General features: G+C 37.7%; 1 protein-coding gene across 1 annotated transcript in view; it reads left to right on the top strand.

Moving 5' to 3' along the window:
• The window catches only part of LOC124606567 (facilitated trehalose transporter Tret1-like), a 166,670-nt gene extending 145,609 nt beyond the window's left edge, over positions 1-21,061 (top strand). Inside the window, exons 6-8 of the mRNA XM_047138551.1 lie at positions 1,898-2,017; positions 6,963-7,068; positions 19,247-21,061. Coding sequence (XP_046994507.1) covers positions 1,898-2,017; positions 6,963-7,068; positions 19,247-19,572 — 552 coding nt within the window. The 3' untranslated portion in view covers positions 19,573-21,061. The remainder of the gene's footprint in view (positions 1-1,897; positions 2,018-6,962; positions 7,069-19,246) is intronic.
• The last annotated feature ends 589 nt before the right edge of the window (positions 21,062-21,650 follow it).

The following is a 21,650-nucleotide window of genomic DNA, read 5'->3' as shown; positions in this document are numbered from 1 at the left end:
TATATGACTGAAACAATAGTATCCAAACAAATACCATAGCATAGTGGTAAAGTTGTTTTAAATATTTTGTGTATTATTTTCATCATCATATTGACTTTTTTATTTGCTCTTGTTTTTCTTCCTATCATTCTGTTTTCTTTTGGAATCTACTGTGTCACCTACAGCCCATAAATGAGTCTCAACCAGGAGTGCTCATTGGTCACTATCACATCAGCTTATGTAGCAAAAGTGAGATTGCAGTTCACTTTTAGCGCTGAAACTGATTTTTTTTCTGGCTAGAGTTTGCAAGTACAGGTCAGCTTAAATCACCACGAGCAAAGGGAACATCATTAATACATTGCACAGAGTGGTTGTGGTTAGATTAGGACATGAGCATTAATTCAGGGCTACAAAACACATTGCCTGCTGCAGTTCAATCACTGGTTATTTAAAATCAGCTGTTGATAGAGCAACTTGCCTTCTTGCCCATATCTGATGACAGCAACTTCTAACATTGCTCCATATTACACAAACAGCATTACAGCATTTCAGCATTTCTGAAGTTTGCATGTGTTTGCATGTTGACTTTAACTAAGTGGTAGTCAATGTTTCAACACTGCAGCACCAAATGACTCATGCCAACTGTCTAGTAATTTTAAATGCACAACAGACACTCTACCTCGAAACTCACCTCATCATCTTTCTAAAAATGCCTGTCACGCAATGATTTCTTCATCTGTGAAAGGAAGAAGACATCACTAGGTGTCACACCAAGAAAATACAGCTATATGAGACAAAATTTGATGGCCTGAAGAAGCAACATGTGAGACTGTGTTCTAGGCAGAATGATATGTGGCACTGTTGTGGAATAAACTGAACCTTGGACAGGTTTACTTGACACTTCATCTTGTCATCCTCTCTTAACCTTATCAGGAGAATTTGGTAGTTTGCTGCTGTTTTGGTTAGCCCATTAAGAGTAGAATCTGTTAGCATTGCACCATGTCAGCCCCAAAAAACACTCTGCTTCACTTTGCTTGACAATGTTTGGGTCTTCAGATTTATGGTTGGTAGTGAATGCACAAGTTTCCATGGCTCAAGTGATACATCCAGTACTCATCTATGGCGATTAGCCAGCTAAATAAGTCACTGCAATTTAATGCCAGCTACATTTCCACTGCTACCTTATTTCTGCAGGCTTTTTGAATGGATATGAGCAGTCAGAATCCATCAGGTGGTGACTTTTTCCACAGTTAAAAGTCTCATGGAAGATGTTGAAATTGGAGCAAAAACTGATTTTCACTTTCTTCAGTTGGGTTATGCCAGTCTTCAAGCATGAGGGTGTCAACATCTCCTGCACCTCCTGGTTCTTCAGAGGTATGGTCGACCATTTTGTTTTTCATTATTCTGGATTGTTTGATTACACTGGAAATATCTGACCCATGTAAACACTGCATTCTTGCCTTACATTTCCACTAACTCAGCATGAACTGTTGCAGTGTTGTTCCACTTGACGTGCAGAAATTTATTACTGCATAACATTCCACTATTTCAGTAGGCTTCGCCATTTTGTTTTGGCTCCTCTAACAGCAGTGTGTTTCAGGTATTTCAATCAGAACCAGGATTGCAAACATGTATTTGCAAACAAATAAAAACTTAACTATGTGTATTTTTTGAGGTGATAATTAAAACTTCAAGACTACTAACTGAATATTATTATTTTAATATACTGGCACATCCTACATTATACGTAATAACATATAGCGAGCATCTTCCATAAAACACACTGAATGCAAATAGTCCATTTAGCTACTGCCTGTGTTGACAAAATGACTGTGGGGGGGAGTCAGCTGGACAGACATGATGCAGTTTGCAAGGAGTGACAGCTCTCACTGATTGGTCTGACTGTGTGCTGTTCCAGGGGAACGCCATCATGGGCTTCGTGATGCTGCTGGCATCATTCGCCACTCCAGCACTGGCCGACCGTGTGGGCCGCAAGGTGCTGCTCGCTGTCTCTGCATTCGGCATGGCGTTCTCGGAGGTAAGGGGCATTCTGCCTGACTCCTTCATGTTTTACATTTCTATACAGATTACACCCAGCTGTATCCAAAAGCTTGGAATATGATATGGTTCATGAAACAACTACCAGACCACTGCACACACACACACACACACACACACACACACACACACACACACACACACACACACACACAACATAATATTACTCTCAGCACCAAATACCAGTACGTCTGCATTTTTCAAATAATATAATCTTGACTCTCAGTAGGGATTCAGATTAACAATCACAGCTGTTAAAATGTTATTTCTTTAGTGCAAACCTTTTCTGAATCAAAAGTATCTGCTGAAGCTGATTCAGTAAACCACAAAATATTACTGGAGAAACTGTGATAATGCACTGTTCAGGCTTGGAAGACTTCCTCGATGAATCATACTTCATTAATAGTAAACAAATCATAAATTACAACAATGAAATGTCGAATTTCCTCAGTGTTACTCATGAGGTTGCCCAAGGATCAGTGTTTGGACAACAGTTATTTATAATATTTGTAAATGACTTGCCCTGTAACAAACCTTGGAAATCTGCACTTTATGCAGATGACATAACATTCATAATTTCTGAAAAGATATGAACAAAAATTTCTGGAAAAGATATGAACAAACTAAAACTACAGAACAAAGAGTACACTAAATTGTCAAATATGTAGATTAAAACTAATGAATTATCTGTCAGTTATAAGAAGATTGTGATCATTATTTTCAGAGTATCCAAAATTGATGCATATTGGCCATATATTTTCTTTAGCATTGAACCATTTAAAATTTCTTGGTTGAACAACTTTCCACAATGAATGCTCGAACTTGTTCTCTGATCTTCCGATTGTTTCTTGAATAAAACAATAACAACAATCAACAAACACTACTTTTAACATGAGCTAATATATTTCTCTTCAAATAAGCAGTTGATACCAGTACTTCTATCTTATCATCCATGTATTAACAACCAGCATCTGTGACAAAGTTACCGCATGACTATTTCCATATCATCCAACCAAATTAGTCCTTTTTTCTGCAGCAAACCTTTTTTATATTGTTGTTATGCAGTGTTGAGATGTTGGCACTCTTACACGGTGGTGTGCTGCACTCACAAGAGAATCTATTGTTGCAACCAGCAGGCATTTCTTCTCAGTGCACACTTTTAGATTGCTGTGACCTCTGTCCCATGCTGAAGACAGGCATTGTCTCCTAATACATTGTTTCATATGCATATAAAAACCTGACAAAATCTGAGCATTACATCTATCCTCTTTCCGCTTCAAGCATTATGTGACGAGAAGAACAACATACAGATACTCCCCTGAAGTAGTGGTGTGTATCATTACACTTCTTAACATAGGCCCACCTGGATTTGAATCATAAATTGGAACACTCATACAGAATATTTATCTAAAAAGTTGTCACATGATTTTTATCTCTTGAATAAACTATGTATTTGTTCCTGAAAAGCTATTGCTTAATTCCTTTTATGTTTTCTTCCATTGCCAACTATGAAATGAAATTCTTTTGAAGGATAATTCTTTGGGGATCATAAATTTTAATATGGTAGAAGAAGACCGTGAGGTGCATGCATGGAACTTCCAACACTAAGATATTTTGTAGGCCTTATTCTAATCAGTTAAATATACCAGATGTCCCATATTTCTTCATATACAACATTATATTTTGCACATAGGAGAAAACTATAGTAGATTTAGCCTCATTGCACATTAATAATAGGTATACCTGCAACTAGACTTTAGAAACTACAGTGTAGTTTTGAATATCTAGGTATAAAGCTTTTTAATTCATAACTGTTATGGGTACCTAATTCCCCACTCCGTGGCATCAGAAATAAAGTCCAAAATAGTTAATGCATAAAACTGTTTGTACTATCATTGAAAAAAATTATGCATTTTTCACATATAGTGTTTTATGACAAAAAAAAGTAAACCTCCCAAAGGCACTGTCAGATTTCATTGTAACTTCATACACTTACACACCATTGGTAGGTTTATTGGACTTGCAATTCACTGTGGCAGTTAGAATGGCCACCACAATGCATTTGTGTTGTTCATGTTTAGTGTTCTTACCAACCCTGATGGCATATATAAGTCACATGAATGACATCAGCTATTGAGTGATCGCTGTGAATGGCACAAAGAGGCAATGTGCCTCATTGAGGGTCTCAATTCAGTCAGGTGGTCAAATCATGCAATATCTATATTTGTTGGGCATTCAGATGTGACAGTGACCCAATTTTGGACTGCGTGGAAACATGAGGGCAGGCATACTTATTGCCAAGCTTCTGATCAACCACTGTATTGTGCACCAAGCACATCATAACATCTTCATAGCTGTGCCTGCCAGCTGAGAACTAGTAATAGACTTCCTGTAACATTCTATGTCATCGTGCACTGTTGATTGGAGATTAGTAACAGCTGGATTAGGGAATTACCATTGCATGCATTATCTGCTATTAATGCAACAACGCAAATGGCTATGTTTGGAGTGATGCGATGAATGGGAAGTGTGGACTGCTGATGAATGACATCACACTGTATTCAGTTATGAATTTTGGTCCTCTACCACCCTGGATGACCATCATTGGCAAGTGTTGTGGCATCATGGGGATATGGAGAGAGGTCCTTTTCTTTTCTAATGTTTTGGAGGGGCACAGTGCGTTGCTCATGGTCTCATGGTGTGGTGGATTGGGTCATTACTGTGGGGTGACATTTGTATGCAGCAACAGAGTGATATAATAAATGTTTATTTTATTATTGTTTGATGAAACAGTGATGTAGCTCATATAACATAAGTTTATTTTATCATTGTTTAATTAAACAAAGATTAAACTGTGATTTTGTTCATACATATTTACCCTGGTAACCTGAAGATAGCTATTCTTTACATGTGCACAAAGAACACCATGCACCCACTCGTGTTATAAAAAATGATGTGCATGCGCATTGGATATTAATGTTTTCTCTAATGTGTAAATACTCAGTGTAAAAGTTTGTTTCTAAAATTTTTTGCAATGAAATTCATTGAATGTAAATATTTAAATATACAAATAAATCTGTCAGATGCAGCCTTACTTGGGGGTACAATAGATACACCACAGCCATGCGCCAGTTCAAGTGGGGTGGTGCTGAGGGCCTAGTGCATATAGATCATTGAGCTAATTGTCAAAATTGCCAATTTGTACTCAAAGCTACTACACTACTAATTGTCTTTTACATGTAAACATGGATATCCAGTTTGTTTATTATGGGTAATAAGTTTCTAAATATTTGTGACTTCAGGTAACATTCTTTCTTGTTTAAGTACAGCATACTGGATACACATGCAATTCCTTTTGTTATTACCCTTAGAACCTCAATAGTATAGGCTCACTTTACAGAGGACTAATTTTAATACCATCTATTGTAACATTATGTCTCTCTCTCACTCAACGTATCACAAATCAGTGTCAAAAAGTGCCATTACTCATCTCTCAACTCCACTCTCCTCCGTCCAGCTGTTTGAATTCACTTTTTGCCATATTCCACAATGATAATTACCAGCAAGTAATTCCTAGCATCTTTTTTTGTAGCTTAGCTTCATCCTTCTTGTACATTGTGCCTCCAACCAGTCCAATAGATGCCACTGCTCATCCCTTCACTCCACTGGCATTCAACAGACTCCATGCCTTGTTTCTCTGATTTTTACTTTTGTATTGTTTTCTCTGGGCATAGTACATAAATTAGATAATGCACACATATACAGAATTTGCACTCGTATAAAATTTACATGTTTATGCTAACATAGATAATATTAATTAAAAATAAAGAAAAAATGAGTAAAGAAAAATTACATCTCACTATCTCCCTTCTTTCTGTTCTCAAAAACACTTGGGAAGATAGCTTATAAGCAAATATTGATGCTTCTTATGTTCAGAATATCCTTTTAACAACAGTTCAGATTCACTTCCTTAAAGACTTCTCTACTAAGAATACAAAAATGATACAAGTACTCAGCTTTAGTTGAGCAAAACAAGAAAAATTACTCTGTTATCACTTTATATGATCTTGCAAAGGTCTTTGTGTAAATCATAAAATTTTGCCAGTGAAACTGAAATGGTGTAGCATTAATGATCTTACCCTTGGATGTATGAAGTTGCATCTTAACAGTAGAAAACAGAACTTGATATTAGCAAATTATATGACAGGAATAAGATTTAACTCAAAGAGAGGAAATATTAAATATGGTGTGCCCATTTTTTTTTTTTTTTTTTTTTTTTTTTTTTTTGCCTACACAAATGATTTAACTGGGAAATTGGATGACTCTTCAAATACTGCCATGTTTGCTGATGATGCAAGTATACTGATAAAAGGCCCCTACACATCCGTACCAGACACAGCTGGTAGAATAGGGTGGTAGGCTTAAACCTGCTTCACAAACAACAACTTGATCCTAAATCTTATAAAGAATCATATTATACTATTTCAAACATGTAAAGATCACTTTCAGATACTAAAAATCAACAGACATACTCTGAATGAGGTTTCATGCCATGAATGATGTTATTGTGCTTTCAGATGGATAATAAACTTAGATCATTCAAACAATGTCTCAGCAGGCTCTAAACAACTCAGTGCACTCTCTTCCTGGCCTCTTGCTAACAAAAGATTCCTAGTAGGTCTGGCAGTGAGACACAGTGGCTGCTCAGCTATGGAGATGGACCATAGCACAACATAGCTATGATCATTTTTTGTTGAAACAGTCTCATTGGAATGCCTTGTGTTTGTGGTTGATGTACCTCCTACTGTGTGACTATTATCATTTGTGATCTGTAATCAAAAGTGTCTAAATGATTCAGTAGTAGTAATTGCAGTTAACAGCATGAGAGTGTCACAGATGGCTGAGAGGTGGCATGTATGTTGCAGGCACTGCTCGGGCTATACTGCTACAACAAGGAGGATCCCAACTGGCAGCAGTACAGCTGGCTGCCTGTCTTCTGCCTCATCCTCTACATCATTGTCTTCACAATTGGTAGGTGCACACCAACACATCTGTAATCTCTCAGCTAATCCAACCTACATTCAGGTCTTCCACTCAGCACCATAATTTCTTATTTCTGTTAAAAATACCTTTTGTTCATAACATTCATTGCTCAGCATGCATGCATGACAAGCAGGAAAACACCTAAGTAGGACACTGCATTTACGGTTGTAGTTACACATATTTATTGGAAAAATACCATTGCAATAAAGTAATTAAGCTGATAAACTGCAACTCTGTAGTATAACTGAGGAGGCCACAGCTCTTTTTTTTTTTCAAAATATCAGATTTCTTTATAACTTACTTGATTAAATTTAGATGGCATAAGTGTGAACAGCATTATGCAGTGCAGTGACAGCTTATTGTTAATACAGCACTTAGATTAAGTCTCAATGATTTCCTCATTTTTTGTTGATGTATAGCTGACCCTGACAGTTCTCATTCTTAAAGGGATTATGGAACATGATGAACAAACAAACAAATGAATGAATGAATTCCATATAAGTATGATAAAAACTGTGCCAATGATTTATAGGATATGGAAGTAATTAATTAATTAAGAAAATACTGTCTCTGCTCTGCTGAAAAGAAGCCATGATATTCTCACCAACAAGTGAGTGTACATTGAAGTACATAGTGATAAAGGATTTCCATGCCATGATTCCTTACAGTTTCTGTAACAGCATTTGCTATGCATATCCACAGTGACCCTCCATCAATGATTTTCCATAAACTATGTAGATTATGTCTGCTATTCAAACAATGATATCTCAAAGTGCTAACAGGATATGTATGACTGTAAATTCTATAAGCCTAAAATTATAATGGGCAAACAAACAGCCATTTGAATAGTTTTCAGCAATAGATCAAGTAATGAGAAGGCCCTCAAGTATTGTGTGTTTCAGTGCTAACCACATATTGATTATATGGCTTCTATATTACTGTTGTGGGAATATTGATCCACAATAAAGTGCAGGCAATATTAGCTTCACACACCTTATTAACTTACGAGTAAAATAGGTATAACACACAATGTGGATAGACTTTACAAGGAAACATAAGCTAATCAGGTGAGAAAAACAATGTCACACAGGAAATGTGAGCTAGACAACACAGATATTTCACACTTCCTTATACAGTCTCAATCCTTAACTAACTGTGTTGCACACAGCCCCCCCCACCCCCCCCCCCCCCCCACCCCACCCCCTCCACCTCTAGAGAGTGGAAATCCTGGTACAAATGAATATTCATGCTGTATGCTCCTGCCAGCCTTCATATATACTTGTCGTAAAACAGGAAAAACTGGGGAAGTAGCCCATGGAGGCTGGTCCTCCAACAGTGTGGCCTTGTTAGCAGTTGTGTCAGTCAACGTAGGTGTCGGATGTGCATGATTGTATGGTGATGGTGCAGCATGGTGGGCCAGTGTATGATGCAACATAGGCATAACGTGATGATGGGCTGCTCAGCCCACAGAGTCATCAGCCTGGAGCAAATGTTTGATGGAAACCTGGGTGATTTTGCCATTCTTGTGTTCTCATAATAAAAGGGGAGGACCTTGAGGTCGGTAGTCCGGTTGTTGCTGTGGAAGCATGTAACAGTCTGTCTATGTATTCACTATGTGATGGGCCTTGCAACGGTGCAAAGAACCATCTCTTGGGTTGGAGCCTCAAATAGTCCTCATCTTTTATTTTATTTTCTCCACTTCTTCCAGGTGGCAGCTTGGATGATCTAAAAATGATCAGCAGTGCTGACATAGCAGGAACATGAAAACAGGTGTTTGGTAGCATGCCAGTCAGAGTCACATGTTGCTGCTTTGTTTCAGTCAAAGTTGACATGAGAGTGAAACATTTTAACTTCCATATGTTAGTCTGAACTGTCTTTACAGCAGTGGTACATACACCATTTTGATTGTGGAACACTGCATTGTCTTTAACTATGTTTTTTGTCATTTCCTGCAAGGCCATCACTTTTCCAAACAAGTTTCTGGCACTGTTCACTATGATAAGGTAAGAAATTCATTTCTCAACAGTGCTTCTGTGTTGACAAACAAATTCATAGGCATCTACTTGGGCAATGCAGCACCCATAATAGAAGACAGTGTGCATGACGAACTTCAAAAAGAACTTGACATTATAAAAAAATATATAAAAACAATGGAAAATTTGGTACTAATCATACGGGAACTATCTGAATCGTCAAGGCAACAAGATCTCATTAATGCTAGCCATAAAATTCGTAGGTCTGCACAACCAAATGTACAAAGTGTAAACAGTACGACTGTAACTAGAAATATAGACGAACTGAACACTCAAAAAGACACAAGTGAATTAAAAACAAGAAAAGAAAGTGTTAATAGTGCATCTATGGATAAAAATATGAACAAACTATCCACACAAAAATATACAAGTGGATTAAACGGAGAAAAACACAAGGTAAATATTCGTAAAGAAAAAAAGGTAAACAACCACGTTATGCATAAGCAAGGATACGACCAACAGACATATATTTTCGCAGATAGTCATGGGAGAGAAGTTACGGAAATTATGAGAAGAAATGACCCAGACCTTAAAGTAACAGGCATCATCAAACCAGGCGCGCCATTACGCGAAATTCTGAAAAACAGTGACAACATATTAACGACGGGTAACAGCTGCATCATAATAGGAGGCGCAAATGATGTTTACTGTAATGAAACTTGGCGTGCAACGAGAATCCTAAAGGAAACAATCAAAAGGATGCCTCGAGTGCATTTCTACATTGTTAACATCCCCAGGAGACACGATCTGATGGAAAACTCGTGTGTAAACATCGAGATTGTTACAGCAAACAGGCTATTTGAGAAAATATGTCGAGGTTTCCAGAATACGACTTTTTTAGAGATAAACAGTGTTCACAGAGAGCACTTCACAAGACATGGTCTCCACATGAACGTAAAAGGGAAAAAGATTATTAGTGCCAAAATACTTAAATTTATTAATGAGTCATCTGTAATGGAAGTGTCTCCAATCCCAATTCCGCCAAAACAAGAGTTGTCTGTAACAGTGGAACCATCATTATCTGCAGTAGAGCTACAACAAACACCAGTAGCAGCAGCAAAGGCTCAGATATTCTCAGCAGCAGTGTCAGATAAACCAATAGCAGCAGAATCACCACAATCATCAGCAGAGCTGTAGTCATCAGCAACAGCATCCAGAACAGCAGACCCCATAATGCTACCTCAAGGCAATGAAAATGCATGTGAGGAAAATATACAAAGGTCATTAGCTGCAGCAGCTAACAAAGAAGGGCAGTCACCAAGTCGGGGAGCACAGGAGCCACCAGCAACAGAAACCACACAGAAGAGGTACCTGAGGCCTGGAAGATCAACAGCAGAAGCACCTTCCAATCAAGACAGATGCCTGAGGACTAGGAGACCTGCTACACTAAGTGAGGATTTTTTATGGTACCGAGTAAGCAGAAAGAGAACATGGAAAAAGATGTAAGTAAAACTGTCCATCCTAAATACCAGTGTGACAATAGTGAGAGGAATATAAACACCGGACAAAGATACGATCCAGGTTTAATGACACAAACTGAAAAAAATCACTGCATAGTACCAGAAGCAAAGGGAGCAAGTGAAGTGCTTAGTATATTACAGAAAGGGTAACTATTACATTTAAAGCCAACTGTTAGTGAACCAACTCAGTACATTTTAAAGGAAGATAATCAGAGTGACCAGTTAAAAATACCACTAAGGCTCATGCACCTAAACATACACTACCTTAGAAATAAGCTTAATATATTACAGGTTTTTGTAAATGAACAATCACCTCATATAGTAGTGCTAACTGAGCATGGATTAAAATTTGATGAAATTATTTACTGTAAACTGGAGGGATACTCCTTAGCAAATAGTTATTGTAGACAGCAACATAAGGGTGGTGGTGTGGCAGTTTACATTAGTGAGAATCTTGAGTACAAGAAATTAAACTATCTAGACCAGTACAACAAAGAAGGTTTGATTGAAGTGACAGGCATCAAAGTCCACACCAAAGATTGTAGAGAGGTTATGAGAAAACATAAAGTTATTGGGATTTATCATCCACCAAAGGCTGATGTAGTTAGCTTCATAGCCATATTTAGTAGAGTAGTGGGACGTTGTGGTCCCAGTGACCTAACTATACTTGGTGATTTGAATATTGAGGCAAAATCTTCCAGTTTGTGTAATATGAGGTTAATAGATACTCTTAACTCATATAATCTCGTAAATGTAGTAAATAGTGATACCAGGGTAACAAAGTCCACATCTAGCAGAATTGATTACGTTATACTATGTAAACATATTAAAGACAGTGTTAGGTGCTGGAATATGGATTTTCACTACTCTGACCACAAATGCCAGCTTATAGAGTATGTAAACACAAGCATCCCAAAAACGACAAAAGTTACCGCAAATAAAAGAATCCTAAAAGAGGGTAACATCCTTGCCCTAAGAAATAAATTAGCTACAGAGGACTGGGATCTGGTTTACCAGACTGAAGGATCTGAAAACAAATGGGCCAAATTCTATGATACTATGCTAAGACACTTTGACAGATGCTGCCCTGTTAAAAAAAATACAAAGAGTATTCACCCATAACCAAAGTGCAAAAACCAACAGACTGATACTTCCAGCAAATATGATAAAACTCAGGCAAAACATCCAGGACCTGGATGTGTTACACAAGTCAACAAACCTGCAGGTTTTTAAGGCCAAGCACAATGAAGCCAAGAAAATCTTTAAGAAAGAGCTTTCAAATCTAAGAAAACAGTATACAGCAGTGAAATAGCTCAGTCAGACAATATAGCCAAGACCTCATGGAGAATTGTAAATCAATATCGCAAAGCCACACCGAAGCCAGAAACTGAAATTGTAAATATAAGACAGGAAGGAAACACAATTAAAGATCCTAATAAAGTCTGCAATGTTTTCAATACATACTTTATATCTGCAGCTGTTAGTCCAGTTAATAACACAATTGTGAGTAGTGAGGTAAAGCTCTGCCCCTTTGAAGAGCCACCTTTTGAATTCAAACAAGTAAGTGAAAAAGAAATAGGCAGGATAATAAATAACCTAAAGAATAAGTACTCATCTGGATGAGATGGTTTGAGTAGTATCGTGATTAAAAAATGTAATAAGGAATTAGTTAAAATAATCACCCACCTGATAAACTGCAGTATTAGAGAACATACATTTCTAAATGTATTGAAATGGAGCACAGTTAAACCAGTGCATAAAAAAGGATCCAAGGAAGAGGTTTCAAATTTCAGGCCCATATCATTAATACCTGTCTTCAGCAAAATATTTGAAGTTGTGCTGCTGACACAACTTAGTGACTATTTCTTGAAAAATAAGTTCCTAACAGACACACAACATGGATTCCGAAAGGATCATAGTACTATCACAGCAATTACGGAATTTCTTCACAAAATGTATGGTGCCCTTGATCAAGGAATGCAAACAGCTGGCATATTTATAGACCTCACTAAAGCCTTTGACTCGGTAAACCATGAGTTACTTTTAAGTAAACTTGAGTCATACAATGTAAATGCTGCATCCATGCAATTGCTGGCTACATATTTATTTAACCGCAAGCAGTGTACAAAGCTGACTTACAAAATCAATAATCAGATCATTAATTTCCAGTCCAAATATGAGACAGTCACGCAAGGTGTACCCCAGGGCTCAATTTTGGGCCCTTTCCTTTTCCTAGTGTACATAAATGATATAGAGCAACCTTTCAACTCCCAGTTGGTAACCTATGCAGACGATACCTCACTGTTATTTCTTGGTAAACAAAATGATGAGTTAACGTTGGTAGCAACTGAGGGCCTACGTCAAATAACTACTTATTTCCAAGATCAAGGTTTGAAAGTTAATATCAGTAAACCTCAGTTATTGCCATTTAAACTTACAAACTCACACCAAACCTCTATCAGTGACATAGGTGGAATTGAAGTAGTGGACATAGAAGGCTGCAGATTTCTAGGTATTCACCTAGATGAAAATCTAAGATGGGTAAACCATATCAAATTTGTATGCAGTAAAATCATCAGTTCATTACATCTAATCAGCCAGTTATCAAAAGTAGTCCCACATCAGACATTAAAAACAATTTATTATGGAACCATTTTTGCACAGATTAATTACGGGATAGAGATATGGGGTTGTGCTGCCGACATACATATGAACAGAATATTAACCCTACAGAAAAGAGCAATCAGAATTATCCATGGATTAGGGTATAGAGATTCATGCAGGGAAATCTTTGTTCATCATAAATACCTCACAGTCTACTCACTGTATCTTTACAAATTAATTATATTTTTTGTGACACATCAAAACAAAGCAACAAAGTGCTCTGATATGCATGCCTATAATACAAGAAATAAAGACTGCTACTACAGACAAAGAACAAAATTAAAAACAACAGACCATAGTCCATGCATTAGTGGTCAAATACAATACAACAGCTTACCGAGCTCTATAAGGTGCCACAAAGGGAACTTATTCAAAGTGAAACTGAAATATTTCTTGATTGACAAGTGTTTAATCTGAATATTTGTAATAGGTACGATGTAACACCCAATATTGTGCCTTATTAGGTACAATGGTACATTTGTATCATGTATATGTAATCATATATGTATATATGACTGTACTAAACTTGTAAAAAAATGCTATGACGTTTGCAAAAGACACCAGTTGGTGTCTCCATGCAAAAAAATACAATAAATAAATAAATAAACAACAGATTTTTCAGTTCATGGGGAATGCTTGAACAGCTTATATGTCTGTAAACAGTCTCACCATTTAAATGGAACTGAGCTTTCCATGTGGTCATATCAAAGTGAAACTGGTGTAGAAAATTCGCCACAAGAATAGGTTCAGTGACACAGATAATCATGAAGATACACTACAATTTCTTTGTGAAAGCAAAACTTTTTCACCTCACTGTGTTGTCCAAAAGTAGGTATCTTAGAGTTGATCACAGCAGTGAGCCAGCAGGCAACAGGAGATCATACTTCAGGTTTCACCTGTGGAACACTAACATCCAACCCCAATTTGATTGAATATGTTCAGGAGACACAGCTGTATTGTATGTATAAGTGACATGGTATATCAACTTTGTGAACTGTGAACTGTTGAACTGAAAAATCAGGAGTCACATTTCTGATAGTAGAAAGGGCTCTACCATCTTGAGAATAATTGTCATAACCCAACACCACATAATGTGAAATTGATGATCCTTTAGTTGCTGTGATGGTGGAATGTAGGCATTCTACATTAGAGCAACCATTCACACCTACATCTTCCTGTCAGTAGTTGCATGCAGGGGTGCATTTTCTAGGCAGCTGTGCAAAGCAGGAATGATAACACTGTCTTAAGTCCTGACTGATGTCATCGAGAGCATTGCGTTGTCCCCCTAATGGCATCTGCCTTCACTACACTCACAACACAATATCCAGTTTGTACACCCCCATTTCAGTTCTCATATCTGGTCAGCAATAAGTAACTGCGAGTCTAAATTTGTGGTGTTATGTGAAACACAGTCCTTTTCACTGAAAAAGGTAACTGCTTAAACCATACATGTTATAGCATTGCCTCAGACATTTCAGATTCCACCCCCAGGAATTGAAGATGATGCCAGAACGCATTTGCCAGTAGCTTCACTTGTCAAACCTGTTTATTTGAAGTTCTGTCAGTTTGCCTCTCAATGAAGCACATTGCCTTTAAGGCACATGTATTTGCACAGTAATGACATGACACATTGTACACCATGTCAGCCAATAACAACAAGATTTGAGTGTCTAAACCAATTCAGGTCAGGACAATCATTGATTGTCATCAGTAATACCACTGGCATCAAATGAGAGTTCCAGAAGCCAGAACTGTAGGTCCAGTTGATGTGGCATGTATGGCAAAGTGATGAATTTTCCTCATGGCATGGAAAACATGATGCAGCTTCTTGGTCAGTTGTCTGTGAGCTGCAAATCACGTGAATTGCCAGGTACTTGTCCAAAATTTATTGCTATTGGTGGAATGGTAGTCATTTCCTCTGAGTTAACAAACAGCTGTCCTGGTGGGATGGTATGCATGATTGTATTCCATGTTTGATGTGTTTGTCATCTGCCATGACCTTTATTGTAATCAACACTTGTGGGAATGTTGATCCACTATAAAGTGGAAACAATTATAATTACACACACTTTATTGATTAACTTTAAGAATACATACAACACACAATAAGGAAGCTCGTTTTCTGGAACATAAGTGTGCTGGTGGGAAAAACAATCCTGAAAATAATATGAGTTCAACTATAGAAATTTTCCACACTTCCATTTTCAGCCTTAGTCTTGGCCCACTGTGTCACTACACTATCTCCATTTTGGATTATCACATAAATACATGGCAGGTATAATGGTGCAAGCGTCATGATCTACCTAGAAAACTACTAATTTAGAACACATCCATAGGATGTCCTATGCCTAAAAAGTAGTAGAGGACTAAGTTATAACCTTCATTTAGAATATGATTTCATTTATAATTTTACAAAGCAATCCTCCACTAAATACTGCCTTTGTCATGTCTTGCTATGCAGTGCTACTTTACTAAATTGTCTGTAGCTGTATTACTTTGCTGAGTAACAAATAGGCACCAGAAGACTTGAGGTGTCTTTCTGATTTTCTTTCTGACAGAAAAATATTTTATTGACACTACATAATACTAATCCTTTCTTTCGCCCTTTCTAATGTTATTTAAAATTTTAAACTGTAGACTGATGACCCTTCAATGCAGTTTTTTTGTTATCGTGTTATAAAAAGCTTACAAAGACCAAGTTACCGTAGTGAAATGTAAGCGTCTAGCTAGTCTTGAAAATTAACAAAAAAGAATGAAGTGCATTCATCTGTTGAAAGTTTTGAGACAGTAATGCAAATTCCTTATTTTTCAAAATTTTAATATTTTCTCAAAATTACACATGCATCCTCTCAAATGAGTTAAAAAAAATTTGTATGAAATGAGTAGTCAGGAAATTTGTTCCAGAACTTTTCACAGACAGATACAGTAACTTTTAATGGTCCAATAAAATCATATGACTTTTGAGAGAGCACCAGAGGATTTAAGTTGTTTCAGAAGTACCCAAATTTCGTTTCATGAAGGAATGCTCATGTTTTAGTTTTCTGGTGGCCAAGCAGATTGTAGTTGTATACCAGCCCACGACTCACATTGTAACTGGCTGCTTCTTTTATATTCAAAAACATACTTCATCACATCATTCTGCACTTACTGTCCCACCTTCATGTGTGATTTAGTAGACTTTTTTTGTAGGAGGCAACTCACTTTATTAATTTAACATATGTACCTAAACTGCTCAAGAAAACAGGGCATCTTTTTATAGAGCACTGCCATGACTGCTTATACGTTTCAGGCACTACCCACAGGCAAATTGAGGATCTAACAAAGCACCTCAGTTCTTAAAGAGCCTGATTAGGAAACCAAAAGTGAATGTTGTCTAGTCCTTTTGGGCTTTCACCCATCTTCAGTTAGCATAATACGTATCTGAATCTTCAGTCTGCAGTCACAAAATCAACAGCAAACTGCATGCTGCAGTTGGCCTGTGCAAAATCAACACTTCATGAGTCATATATTTATGGTGTGTTGCTGGTTAGGTGTATTTATTTTCAACTCTGCTATTTGTTATACAAAAGGAGTTCTAAGGGCTTAGAGCATAAAAGAGATGTAGATAGAGGGTAACGGGGAGGGTTGGAGAGGAGGGGGAAGAGAGGAAGAGGGAGACAGAGAATGATACAGAGAGGGGAAAGAGATGGGGATACACATGGAAAGGGGAAAGAGGGAAGAAAGAGAGAGAGAGGGGAGAGGGAGCGAGAGAGAGAGAAAGAGAGAGAGAGAGAGAGAGAGAGAGAGAGAGAGAGAGAGAGAGAGAGAGAGAGAGAGAGAGAGAGAGAGAGAATGGCTGTGTGAGTTGAGGGGAGGGAGAGGAAGAATCGTGGAAGAGGGCACTGCATGACCTTGAGAGGGAAGGAGTGGTGTGGACAGTGACATAAGAGAAAATGGAAAAGGTAAGGTACGACAGTGAGAAACAGGTTAGCACAGGTTTAGGTTCAAGGGATTGCGAGAACACAAGATATTCTGAGGAGACAGTTGCCATCTGTATAGTTCAGAGAAACTTGTGCAGCTATAGAGCATCCTAATGGCATACATAGTGAAGCAGAATTTAAAAATCATTTGTGTTGTGGTCCACAGCATGTTTGGCAACTGGGTGGTCAACTTTGTCGTTTGCTACAGTTTGGTGGTGGCCTTTCATGCACGTAAACAGTTAGGTACCTATAAGGCTCACATAGAATGCTGCACAGTAATTACAGGATAGCTGTTGTATAACATGGCTGCTTCCACATATGTCCCTGCCTTTCACTGGTAGGAATTGCATGTGACTGGACTGTGCTAGGAGGTGGTATGTGAGTGCTTGAGACAGACCTTGGACCTGTGTCATTCACAAAGGAATGACCTGTGCAGTGCAGAATTGTGAGCTGGAATAGGGCAGACAAAGATATTTTTTAGGTTGGGTGGATGGTGAAACACTATTTTGCATTATGTGGATAGAATTTTGAATAGTATATAAATCATACACAATAGGCCTTGGATGTAGGATTGGAGGTTATGGACAATAGATTGGAAGTGATGGTCAACAGAGACAGATGTTCAATCTGTGGGAACATTGTATCCAACTAAAATGGGATAACCAATATGTAGACCTGGGAGTTTGGGTTTTTGGAATTTGGCATGTAGGTACAAAGCAGGAGTGTGGAGGGTTATGGATGTGAAAAGGGAAATGGATTCACATGTCTGGCTTTGGGATGGACCTAAGACCTTCAGGAGCTGGTGGCAGTCATGTTGGACTTCTGGGATGGGATTGTGGTCATAATGTGTTGGAAAGTTGGTGGAGACCCTAAGCCACATATTCATTATGATTCATGACCATGATGGTGGAGAATTTATTGCAGGCAGAATGATAAGTTCTGGATTGGTTTTCAGGTTACGAATACCTGTGCACTGTGTAGGAGTCATGTTGGATTCACTGGGGGGGGGGGGATTTAGGAAAGCAGGTTGAAGCCAGGTTAGAAGCAAGGAATTCTTGAAAAATTACCAGGGAATGACCAGACAGGAGGGGTGAAATATCACAGTTGGAGGGAAATTCTGTGCTGGGTCTTGATTGGCGGCTGTTGGCCCAGTGCATAGCAATGAAATGTTTCCACAGCAGAAAAAAATAATGGTAAGCAGGTCCTTTACAAATACAGCATGGCTGAACTAGGTTTTGGGCTAAAGATGAGGCCTTTAGAAGGTACTGAAACTTCTGCAGTGGTTAGAGTTTTGGTAGAAAGGTTACAACAATATTATGGAACACGTGTTCAGGAGCACTGTGTTTCATGGAGGGGAGAGGAAGTATATGAGGATGTGGAAGGCAGTGTGTATCAGCAAGGAATGGTTTGGGAATTCTGAGGGAATGGCAATGGAGAGGGGTGGCATGGGGGGGGGGGAGGGGGAGGGTGGGGGGTGGTATTATTAATATCTGTCTTACTACAGACACAAGCACTGTGTTCCAGATAATGAAGTTCTGCCGAAATCTAGACATTCAAGAGCAATTCTGTTATATTTGAATATATTATGCCAATGAAACATCAAAAACATTGAAGAAGAAGCCCTAAATGTAAACTGCAATTACTTACTATGTTTTTAAATCTTTTATGTTGCTATGTTTCATCCAGATCTTTTTTCTTCTCTTTACTTGCTTTTTTTCCCTCTTCCACCTTTCTTATGTTTGTTTTTTTCATTTTCAGTTCATGAACTTTTTTAGTTAAGTACTCATGTCTGACTCATTGATCTTTTCTATTAGACAGTTTTAAAAATTATGGAAACTACTTTTTATTCATTACATTTTGCTTACCATCTGTGCTTACAGGAAGTTTCTAATTCTGAAATTGATTAGAAATCACACATTTCTTAATATTGTTAATATTTCTGTAATTAACTATTCTAAAATTTCGTCTGTAGCCTTTGCCATATTATTAAAAATTCGATAATATCTTGTGAATCATTTATCACAGTGAAAGAAATGTGTTTGTTTTGTAGGATTTGGACCACTCCCATGGACCGTGATGGCAGAAATGCTTCCACCAGGAGTGAAGAGTGGTGCATCGGCTCTCACTGTGTCACTGTGCTGGGTGCTTGGCTTTCTGGTGACTCGCTTCCTTACAGACATGCTCAACGCGCTTGGTGTTGAGGGCACCTTCTGGCTGTTTGCTGCTTGCTCACTGATTGCAGGCTTCTTTATTGTCTTTCTTCTACCAGAAACAAAGGGCAAGTCACTGCAAGAGATACAGCAGCTTTTAGAGGGCAAGAACACCTGCAAAGAGGACCCGGGTGGCTCCCACGAGATGACCACTGTCAAGGTGTGAGCACCGCCACCCACAAGTCTTGGGAGGCCCCTTCACATCACCATGGGCCACCTGTTAATAAAGAGCCTGCAGGCATCTACAGCCCTCTGACTGCCTGCTGTACATGGGGCACTTTGTCTCTCCGAAGAAAACAGCTTCATCCCAAAGCTTCATCAGATGCAAATGATCAGCCAGGGACAGTAAATGTTTTTGAAGGCATTAGCCCCAATTGTAATTGTCTGTGTGCCCTTTTTCTTTCATCCAAAATTCACCAGTTGCATTTTATAAACCTATAATGATACACTCTTTTAGAAACAGAACTGGTGTTTGAGAGAAGACTAAATCAACATTCCATTTTTAGTTTTTTTTTCTTTTACCATATCTGGTTACTGTTTCTTGGTTGCATGCCACAGCTCATTTATGACATATGCAATCAGCAATGATTTCACATGCAAGAAAAGTACTTGAATTATTTAAAAAAATGTGTAAGAGTAGAGCCAATGTGGAGCAAAAGGCATAGCTATACAAATTGCTATAGTTGACATTTGCAATCAAAAAGGTGTATACATACTTTTTGGCAAGGTTCTATGTAATGAATAGCATGCAGTTAACAAGATAGTCTTTTGTACATTCATTTTGTGTAAACACTGCAGATTTTCAGTTCTGCATATGTTTACAGATACAAATAATGCAAGCTAGGCCTGCATTGTATAGTTTTCCATGAACTAATCAGTACTTTCTGTTTCCTATGGTGAAGACTGCATGAATGCAACATTTGTACTTATTAGTACAAAATGAGTAATATTCCATAAGAATCAAAACAGTTGAATTGTATGCAATTCATTCAATAACTGTGATGAGATAAAATGTATCAAAGAGTGAAACTTATGAGGAACATTCTTCTTCCATTAAAAATAAAAGTTCCTTGTTCATAGTCATATGCAGGGCTTTCAGATCAGTTTAGTGTCAATTCTAGCAATTTTAGTCATATTTTGTATTTGCGTATGCAGAAAATGTGTATAAAAGTGTTTGAAATATTTGGTGCACTGGCCAAAATAACACTGTTGACTGCCTGCTGTGCAGGTTTTGTGTTTCTGGGCCAATGTTACAAAACATTTTGTCATAATGATCCACTCACCCAGTTCGTTTTGTGATACTTCATTTGGGTGTACGGCACATCTTTATTTATGAGTTAGAGCAGTATTTTCTTACTGAATAGATTTTTACATATGATATATCTATCTGCATTTGTACATAGTAATTTTTATAGTATCCAATAATATAAAAAAGTATAATACTGAACTTTCTGGAGATGAAATAAAGATTGTCGTTCCTGTTCTAATCTGTAGCTTTAAACAACTGTTTTAAAATGTTATTTAAATATACATATATATTCTGTTTTGTAAAAAAATGGATTAATATATATCAGAAGGACTCCAGTGTGAAAACAAACCAACACTATTTGGGTAATTACTGGAAACATTTCATATTAAAATATTTTAACAAGGAAGATGCATTCTCAACTCACTTAAGCTTCATTCCAACTTGAAAGTATCTCGCATCCTGTTGATTTGAAGAGGAACAGGCTTAGCATGTATTGCATCCTCTCATCCCTGTTGATTTTCAGCAAGCTACATCAATCATGTACTATGTAGAATGCATGCTCACTAACAGTTCTGTGTGTTTCTGGTCTGGAGAGATGATTGCCCCCTTGCTCTACAATTGCAGGAATGCTAACACATGTTTTATGGACACCTTAGAAAAGAAATTAAATTTTCTGCCTTAATTAAGGAGTTGCAATTTTTCTCTGAGTTGAAGCACACAATATGTCGGGTCACCAGAATGTTCGCTGTATTGGATACATAAATATGGCTAACATTACAAAACAATATTAAGTGCCACATATATGTAAAATAAGTAGAAGACCTGAACTTATTGAGCGATTTATCAATAACTCCAGTCCACCTTTTAAGGAAACAGATACAAGGCACTACTATTATCTTTTAGTAAGCATTGCTTCAGTGGCTGGAGCCCTTATCAGGTGAGCTTGATGGGATATATTGGAGGGATTCAAACATGCTCTACTGGGAACTTAACTA

The sequence above is a fragment of the Schistocerca americana genome, chromosome 3, assembly GCF_021461395.2.
Source record: "Schistocerca americana isolate TAMUIC-IGC-003095 chromosome 3, iqSchAmer2.1, whole genome shotgun sequence".
NCBI classification, from domain to species: domain Eukaryota; kingdom Metazoa; phylum Arthropoda; class Insecta; order Orthoptera; family Acrididae; genus Schistocerca; species Schistocerca americana.
The sequence above is the reverse complement of the archived record's forward strand: the minus strand, read 5'-3'. Positions and strand labels throughout refer to the sequence as shown.